At 40.0% G+C, this 10,073-nt stretch overlaps 1 protein-coding gene across 1 annotated transcript; it reads left to right on the top strand.

The window, feature by feature from the left end:
• Positions 1-341: 341 nt before the first annotated feature.
• Positions 342-2,245, top strand: RPL37 (ribosomal protein L37; the record flags this gene model as incomplete). The annotated part of the gene is made up of 3 exons (XM_031061146.1): positions 342-483; positions 801-885; positions 2,135-2,245. Coding segments are annotated over 3 exons (297 nt in total), but the record flags the coding sequence as incomplete, so codon positions are not given.
• Between the last annotated feature and the right edge of the window lie 7,828 nt (positions 2,246-10,073).

The raw sequence follows: 10,073 nt of genomic DNA, 5'->3' as shown, positions 1-10,073 counted from the left end.
GCTCGCCGAGGGTGAGTGTGCGGCTGCTGCGTGTGAAGCGAGTCACTTCTCGTCGGGAGAGAGCAGTTTGCTGCTTTAGGGTGATGGGTGTGGGGAGAGGGGCGCCCATGTAAGCGCGCCGTGGCTCCGTTCTATATCAGCACAGGGACGGGGGCGCATAAGGAATGGCGGCAACGGTTCCTGAAAATGGAGGCTGCTCGTAGTTTAAACTGAGTTGTGGTTTAGAGTTGAATGTGCCTCTGACGTATGTATATGACTCGGTTTGCGCTCGGTTTTTAAGGCTTGTTGTTTTAGCTTTGTGACTTGGACGTGTTAGTGATATTTCCATGTCTTGAAATGCTTTTCAGACGAAGGGTACCTCGTCGTTTGGTAAGCGACGAAATAAGACACACACCCTGTGTCGTCGATGTGGGTCCAAGGCGTACCATCTGCAAAAATCGACCTGTGGGAAATGTGGTTACCCTGCTAAGCGTAAGAGAAAGTGTAAGTAACAAACTTTTAACTGTCCCTAGTTTAAAAAATCGTGTTTCTTCTTCAGTAGTTTGACTTGTTTTCCAGTCAAGGAGGAAAACTTTTTACAGTATCGTTTTGCAGTTTTGTCATTTTGCATTTTGGAGCTTTGTTCAAATTAATGATGATTTAACTATATGCCAGCCAATATGCAGTACTGCTCCATAGAAACTGACTTAAATTATAGTCGATTTTTTTTCTTTGTCAGCTTGAATAATTGTAGCATACAAATGTAAGATGCAACCAAAATTACTTGGTGCAGGTAAATAACAGTGACTTACATATTTTAGATAACTGGAGTGCAAAGGCTAAAAGACGCAACACCACTGGAACTGGTCGCATGAGGCACCTGAAAAAGGTCTACCGTCGGTTCAGGTATAACATTTTATTACCAACTAACATGCTGTGAAATCCTGCATAGACACTACTTAATGACAAAATTCACCACTCAAAGTTGATATTTTAATTTTGTTTTAGTACCATTTAATGGAGTACAATCTTCTTAAGTATGTCATGAAATAATGTGCTTTGTGTAGTTGTCTGCATTATATCCTCCTTTGAGGATAAAAAAACCTTACTGGTAAGACAAAAGGTGTGCAGAAAGTTCAGATGTTCTTACCAAATGAAGGTAGTACAGGACATAAATGTTATTGTAGTAAAAAGCTCACTTTTAAAAATTATTTGTGTGGTATTTTGTTTATTTGTGATTTAATAGGGTTTATTGAGATAAGTCTCAAAATGCACTCCAGTCCCCATTTGCTCACTCAGAAAAAAGTTCAGGACAGGAATAACATCTGGTCCCTCACTTTAATATTTAGAGCTCAGTCAGCATTTAATTAGTTATTACATCAGATCCTGAGTTGCAAGTTTCTAAGACTTGTTACAAAACTTTTGAGCTGTTCTTGGGAGGTAGTGGGGGTGTTGTACGATTCCCGTTTTTTGTGAGTCCCATGGAATTCTGTAGCTTCTGGTCCACTGCACAAGAATGCTGTATGAAAGATATCATGTAATTCAGGAGTGATGTCATCAAAATGTAGATTGGTTTTAATAGCAAAAGGTAAGAGATTTTTAAGTCTCGGTCGTGGGTGTGGTTGAGGGATCAATTTGTTTTGGTTAGCTCATTCTTTTCCAGTGGCAGCCATAAAACACCATCCAGTGTGCAGCTGTAGCTTGCTTTCCACTGAGTGTTGCTCAGGTAGAAATGCCATCCAAAATCAAGCTCAGGGCTGAAGAGTGTGGTTGGAGGCATAGAGGATTTTTGTAAGCAATAGACTACAGAAACAGGACCCTTTTAGCCAGATTAGAAGGAGTGTGAACTAAGATGTGCATTCAGCAGGGGAGCTATATTTGCAGGGTTCACTCAGATAATGAAATCTTCCTGTTTCAGGAGGTCAAATTTACTTCAGCAGACAAGAATGAAAATCATACTGCTTATTCAAGACAATTTTTAATAATGTGGTTTTTTTAAAAAAGGTCTGAATGGGTGAACTTTGTAGTGATTTCATTGCATTAATGAGATAAATTGAAAAAAGCTAGTGAGCTTCATCTAAAACATGAGTGTCAGAAAATAACCTGGAGCAGGAATCAACTTTTCAAAAAGTGGTAACCATATTTCTATTTGCAGGAATGGATTCCGTGAGGGAACCACACCAAAGCCCAAGAGAGCAGCTGTTGCAGCCTCCAGTTCATCTTAAAGACTCATCTATTTGTTAAAATAAATGGTCTTAACCAGAAAGTCTGTCAACCTTTTTTTACATACTTTTATTACATTCTTTTACATACTCATTGAAATGTAGTGTTCATGAAAATACATAAATACTTGAAACATAAATTCTGAACTGATTAATTTAAAACAATCCTTTATTGAGTTATTAGGTAGCACCTTTGTCTTGAAAAGGACCATAATCTCTGCACTGAACTAAAAAAGAGGCTTGTATGTATTACTCAAAGGAGGTCTCCAGCTAGAGAAGTGGAATGTCAGTACTGTGGATTTGCCCTGTGTGCCTCTGATCTCAGTATGCTGTAGCATGGAGAGCCAGAATTTTGTTTTGAAGGTAGTAACTATAATAATAGTTACTGTGTAACTATAGTTATGCGCTGTGCTGGGAGGCGTTAGTGAAAGAGGGATTTTCAGTGCTTTTCTTTTTTCACTGCTCTGTGGTACTCAAAAGCCTACAAAGTTATTACTTTCTGTGTGGATCATTGCTTCTTGGGCAAAAAGAAACTCCCAAGCCTGGAGAGTGTGTACTGCAGATACAGGGGGTTGGAGATCTGCTGTGGGTAGGACAAAATTGCCTGAATGGCCTGATGGGGTTGGTGTGGAAAGCTTGATAAACAGATCTGAGTTAACAGTGTTGCATGTAAATAATAATACCAGACAGTAAGTCAGTTTGACTTACATAAAAATTATAGATAAATGAATTTGTACCCTATGTTGTGTGTTACTGGCATTCAAACTCGCACTAAGAAAGTGATTATAAGGTGCTGGTATGATAGTTTGGGGAGTTGCAGTAGTTACTGTGAGGGTTTACAGGACTTTCAGATTGCCTTGCAGAGACAATACTAGAAACTGAAAAACTTGAGATGCTTTAAGCTTCTGAGGCTGTTCTCACTGCTCTTAGTTTTGTCATGAACTTCCAGAAGCAGAATATTGCTTTGTCTCTGTATGATCAGCAGTTAATGTGTCACCTTCAAAATCACTGAAATTTTCAGCCAGGTGAAATTGGAGTGCCTGACAGCATTTTCCTACGTTTTAAAACAGAGATAGAATTTTTGGATAATTCAGCTTATCAACTTGGGCTGTTTCTAAACAAGAAGAAGTAATTTGCTGCTCTTCTGTAGGATGTAACAAATTGGCTCTACTTGCTCTAGATTCAACTGGTCCATTTGAGGAAGTCGGAATGTTAAGTGGTACTGATGCTCTTAAAATACACTGCACAGTATTGGCCATGTATTCCCAGGGCTAAGGAGTGCCCCTGAAATGTTTTTGGTGATTATAGGGAAATACATGTAGGGAGGAAGTAATCATAAATGTGTCCTTATTCTCTGAGAATAAACTCAAGGCGGTTATGAAAGCAGGTTAGCAGGATTCTAAGGAAAGGCTCTTTCAGTGATGTTGGATTGGTGGTATGGCAGGTATTCTGACTATGGGTGGGAGTGAAAGCCCTTGCTTGACAAGTCTTAGGTGATCTTTCTGTAGCCTGGGGATTTGCTCTGAACAGCCTGTTTGACCTGCCGACATGATAAAACATTGAAAGGGCAGGTGCTTAGCTGCTTGCTGTTACCCATCAGCTTCTCATGAATTCTGCTCCTGGAAAATGAACATTAGTATAATAAGCAATACACCATGGTAACAGTGATTGAAACTTCCAATGACTTGGAGTAACTGAAACCCTTTATTTCAGGAAGAATTTTACTTTCAGCAAGGATGAATTTTATGGATGAGAATTTTGACAGCTGTTCTCAATTGTTTTAAAATTCTTGGTGAGGGGCAGGAAATCAGTTTTTTTGTGGGTTTTTTCGTCCTGTTCAGAAAGGATTGTGTACTTCATGTGTCAGTTATATTTGCATTTTACAGGAAGTAGATTTTGATGCCTTTCTCTTCTTTGTAGTGTGTTAAATATTGAAAGGCTGCTTTGCAGGTTGCTCAGTGTATAATCTTTTGTTGAAATCTCATTAAGCATTTTAACTTGAGTGTTAACCTATTGAACCTCTGCATAATGCTTACTGTATACTTTATGTATCCAGTAATATTGTCATACCCAGTCTGTAATGTCTGAATTTTGCATCCTACAGACTGATAGATGGTGTAGTCCAAATTACATCAGAAATTACATTTCCTATTGTTCAGTGTACGAGTCTCACTTTCTAGAAGTCTATTGGATGAAGGTTTCTTAAAGGCAGAGGTGTTAAAGTGACTACAGTGGTGAAAGATGGATTGCCTTTGGTAAAGATCCTTGTGTGGTGATGTATTATTTCTTCAAACACCTTCTCCACCCCCCTCACTCCCGCCAAAACTGCCCTTGAACTTACTAGAAACACTGTCCATAGCAGGACCTTTGTTGCCTAACCAAGGAAGGTGACAAGAGACAGCAAGTCATCCACTGGTAGCCTAGGAATGTTACTTGCCTGAAACATAGCCTGAGAGGAACAACATGGTTACAGACTTCAGAAAATTTCCAGTAATTACTGTCTTGGATGGTGGCCAATATGGAAACTGCCTGAGGACTAAAGTCAGTCATCTTGCAACCCTAAAAATAGTGGTCCTAAGTGAGGCTCTTTGAGCTCCCGGGCACAACAGCAGGCTGCATGAGCATCCCTCTGCAGGAGAGTTCAGCAATTCTTAGGTTCTAGGAGGTAGTCCATGGAATCCACTGTTGTCAGCATGGGAATGGAGCAGAGCTGGCAGATCTTGAAGTATGCATTCCACAGGGAGCAGGAGCTCTCAATCTCCATCTGTAAGAAACCAGGAAAGGAAAGCCAATAGCATGGCTGAGTCAAGACCTGCTTGCCAAACTGAAGGGCAAGAAGGAAATAAAAAGACAGGGAAGCAGGAGGAGGTATCCTGGAAAGAGCATGGGGACATTGCTCAGTTGTGATAGGATAGGGCTGGGAAGGCAAGCTGTGGCTAAAGCAAACCTGGCAAGGGATGGGAGAGGAAAGGCTTCTGTAGGCATGTGAGCCATAAGGGAAGGTCAAAGTGTAACTTCCCCCACAGTGAACGTGGCATCAGTGACATAGTAGGATTGAGTGCACCCTCTGAGAATTTGCCCTATCTGAGTGGTCCAGCTGTGACATGTCCAAGGGACAGGACGCCATGCAGGACATGGACGAGATCAAGCTGGCTCATGTGAATTTAAAGATGCTCAGCAAGGCCAAACATAAGGTCCTGCACTCAAGGCAAATGCCAGCTGAGAGATGAAGGGATTGAGAGATGCTCTATGAAGAAGGATTGAGGGTAATGGTGCTTGAAAAGCCGGACATGGGCCAGCAATGTGCACTTGCAGCCCGGAAACCAGAAAGCCAACCACATCTGGAGCTGTATCCAGAGCAGTGTGGCCAGCAGGTCAAGCAAAGTGATTCTGCCCCTCTGTCCTTCTGTCTATAGACTTCACCCCAGAGTGCTGCATTCAGCTCTGGGGTCTCCAGAACAGGAAAGATGTGTTTCTGTTGGACCATGCCCTGAGAAGGGCCACAAAGAAGGTTCAGGGGGCTACAGCACGTCTCCTATGAACCCAGAGAGTTGAAATTGTCCGGCCTGGAGAATAGAAGGCTCCAAGAAGCCATTCAATACTTTTAGGAGACCTGGAAGAAAGATGGGGACAGACCTATCAGTAGAGCCTGCAGTTACAGGACAAGGGGTAACTAAAGGAGAGTAGATTCAGGCTATATAAAAGCAAGAAGTCTTTTTCTATGAGGCTGCTGAGACATTCGAACAGGCTGCCCAGAGAAGCCATAATACTCCCAGTCCCTGGGAGTGTTTCAGGAGAGATTGGACTGGACTCTGAGCAACTTGGTCTAGTTGAAGATGTCCTGGCTGATTGCAGGGCAGGTTGGATTAGTGGATCTTTACAGGTGCCTTCCAACTCAAACCATTCTGTGACTGTGTGATTTCTGCAATGTTTTCAACTTAGAAGCTAGAAACAGCAGAAGAGATAGAAGCCTAGAGCTGGGCAAAACACACTCTTTTAGGGGGAGGAGAGGGAAAGTGGAAATAGTGCTGAGTGCTTGCAGAAGAAATGTACATTCAGTGGTTATGTAGAGTCAGAAGTCAAAGAGAAAAGGGCAAGAAGATTGTGCCTATTTGCAAAATGCACCAATGATGCCAAGGAAGTCTTAATGCCAGCTAGTAAAAACAACCCGCATTAACGTTCTCCCTTTCATATTCTTAGTAAAGCTGAGAATGTTTTCTGTTTTGTCTTCAATCCTTTGTTTTCTTGTACTGTCTAATTGTTACATCATCTACCACTCCCGGTCTCCTTGCTGGCCCTGAACTGTCCAGGGCCCTGATGGCATTGCAGTGTCTGGGCAGACTTGTGTCAGGAAAGCCTTGCTGTGTCCCTGAACCACAGCACTGGTTCCCTGTGTGTCACAAAGGGCACACGTGCTGGGTGTCCACACTGGTGGCACTTGTAACACCCTGGGTAACACAGTGCTGGGGGTATTTCCACAGAGTAGCAGCTCTATTTACACTAGAGTACCTTGATTCTTCCCACATGTGGGAATAAATTATTGAAAATATAGAAACAATTTGCATTTAAAAGAAATGAACTGTACTAGGGGAAATTAGCAGCAATTTTCTGTCTCAAAATAAGATTATGGAGATAACTGACAGAAATCATTAAGTCAGCTTTGAGATAATTTTCTGTTTTAAAATTCTGTCTTAAAAGTAGAGGCATGCCCAGTGTGAATAAACAAATAGAAAAAGTGTTTTTAAAGTAGTGCATGGGCTTTTCAAGTCTAATGGAGAGGTTATCAGAAAGTAGGTTGGACTCAAAGATTCATGGAGGAATTCCTCTGGTATGTTTTGTTCTTACAGCTATTCTGAGAGGACAACCTGCACCCCACACCCTAACAATACATTACTTAAAGTTATGCTGTTGGCCAAAAAACCCTCAATCTTCTAACATGACTCTAACATGCAAAAGGCGAGAGAGGAAGCAATGCTGCTGATTAGTGTTGTAAAGTGTTTATCACTACCTTCACACTGAGTAAAGCTCAAGTAGTTGTGTAGGTTCATATGTATTGTACATAAGTATCAAATATTAAAATATTAATCCATTGTGATCTTACTGTAAGGCTTGGCCTAGATTATACTTGATTTGACTCAGGCTGGGAGACTTTATTGTGGATTTTATGCTTTTATTCTTTTTTTAAAAGCAACTTAATGCTCAAGGTATGACAAAGAACTTTGAGTAAAATTGAATGCAGTGATATAAGCATAAAAGTCACAGTACGAATGGACAAAATATTTTGGTAATACTCACTTTTCTCTGCAAATATAAAAGTAAAGAATGGCTTCTACAATCTAGTTCCTGTCTGACTTTAACAGCTCATTTATTTTCATTTTCTAAAATGTTCTGGTATCTAAGTGATTAAGAGATTACTTCGTAATTCATGAAATTATATAATTTTATAGTATAGACCTGTAGAGCTTTTTGAATTCTCATTGTCATGTTCAGGACAGCAGCTTGAGTTAAAGCCAAAAATAGCTTGCAATCATTTGGTATCAAGACACTAACAAGCTCTGCAGACATCCCAAATATTTTTCCCTCTTCATCTAGTTATGGCTTAATCCATTCTTTTTTTCCCCAGTGCGATATTCAACACATAATTTTCTCCTCATACTACAATACATGCTTCCAAAGGTTAAAGTAATGCTTTTTGCACCAAAAAAGAGAATTTTTCTTTTCCTGATTTTAGATTGCTATCCAATCCTACCCTGAAATTTGATAGCCTGACAATAAATATTTTTCCCCAGAATCTCAGATCATGAACTGTTAGTTTGTATATTCTGATTTGTGTGCATGTTTATTACTTGTGATGTACAAGATTTTTAAAGTCAAAGAGCTAACATCAAGCAAAATAATTCTTATAATTACACTTCAAAGCTTGTACAATTCTATTGTAGTGTAGCGTAATGTTACAATTACTAATGTAATTGTAGTATAGCAGGATGCTCTAAGTTGGGTAAAACTGCTCAAACTTTGTCTTGTTAGCAAAAGTTATCAGAGGTGGATGGAGGAGGGGTGTCAGGCTGCTTTTGGTGTTGAAGAATGCTGAGACCAGCCTGACTCAACTGTTCGAAGTTAAATATCCTGAGGATGTGAAAAACAGTATTTCCTGCCAGAAATTGGCACTGATGAGGATGTGGCCAAGCTCCCGAGAAAGGAACTCACAAATGATGATCCAGATAACTGAAATAAAGCTGCTGAGCTAAAGGCTGATGAGGTGACACAGGTGACCTAGAAACATCTGGCTGACAATCATTTTATATTTGTGGTTTATATACTATAAGAGCTCAGTCCCACTTTTTAATGGATACACTTCTGACACATCCCTTTCCAAAGTGAGGGTATGAAGATTTCTCCCTTGAGTGGGAACACCCCTCAAGGTTACTTCCCTGTGAAATGTTTTATGCCATTACTGTAGAGGAATTTCTTAAATATGCAATTTTTGCATAGACCAGAATTTCTGGTTTCCAGCTGTTAAATTAATGACTATAACATACGTAATATTGAAGGCTCCCTGAATTTGATTTAGGACCATTACTAGAATAAAATTGTCCAAACTTTCTTGCCATCTGATGTATTTGTCTATTTGCAAACACATTCAGGGGCTATGTATAGGGTAAGCAAGAGAAACTATTTTAGATTGAATCATTCACTTAGTCTGGAGTACTAGGGAAAGGAAGTAAAGGCATGGAAGTTGCCCATAACCTTCTGCTTCAATTGATGATCTCTCCATTTGGAAATATCCATCCAATAATCACTTCTTCTCCAGGTTTATGTGTTTCTTTCAATGCAGAGTTGGAATGTGAATAAAAAAATTAATACAGTTATAGTCAACAAAAAAAGAAGTATGGTCTTTGGTGTATAGAAAATAGCCAATGCATGGAATGGAAGGCAAGTTAGTGGTTTAAATGCAATGTGAATGAGTGGCGTGAGTGGTTGCCAAGGCAAGCCAGAGGGCAGGATATGTGGTCAAGGTAGGTGGAGTTGAGACTCCTAATTTGTATTCCTATAATAAGGTCTGGATGTGGGAAGAGGAACTGAGGAGAACAAACGGATTTAATTTACAAGTAAATTGGTGAAAAAACACCAATCACTTGCTTTTAAAATTTTAAAAGTTTAATAGTAATAAAATGGTTATAAAAATAGTTATATAATTAGAGTAATAAAAATTTGAACAATTGAGATTAGGACAATATGAGACAATAAAAAACAAAGAGTTACAAACCATCCGGGTACCTCTTTCTGGGCAAAATAAGCCCAAAAAAGGACACCTGTTAAGAAGGGATTAACTCTTAAAAGCAATAGCCTATTGCATATTCATACACCTCAGACATGATGCATAAATTCCATTCAAACACAGGATTCTGTCTGGTCATCGTCAACTTCTTCCTTTTAATCCTGACGGCATCTTCTTGGCTGAGCGAGGCAGGAAGAAGTTCGTTTCTTCTGATAATGGAGCAATAAATTCTCTTTCTCTGAAAGATTTAGGTGTCCTGTGCTTGCTGTCTGGTGCATACCTCATTCCTTTCTTTAAAAAAAAAATCCCACCTACATAGTTTCTATTTTAACTACAAAAGTCACATTTTAACCACAAAACTACATTTACCATACCATTAAAATGTTAGTACAGCACTACTAATCAATACAACACAATACATATAGTAAATATCTGCGTAGAGCCATATAATATGCACTTTTCACACAAGGTTATTGCAAATAGAGATTTCGGATGTCCGTTTTCATGCGGGGGCCTCGCTGCAAGGCGCCACTCCTGACCAGCAGCCCCCTACGCGCCGCCATCTCCGCGCTCCGCAGCCAGGCAGGGTCCGG

The sequence above is a fragment of the Geospiza fortis genome, unplaced genomic scaffold (assembly GCF_000277835.1).
Source record: "Geospiza fortis unplaced genomic scaffold, GeoFor_1.0 scaffold163, whole genome shotgun sequence".
Taxonomy (NCBI): domain Eukaryota; kingdom Metazoa; phylum Chordata; class Aves; order Passeriformes; family Thraupidae; genus Geospiza; species Geospiza fortis.
Note: the sequence above shows the minus strand (reverse complement) of the source record. Positions and strands in the feature narration are given on the sequence as shown.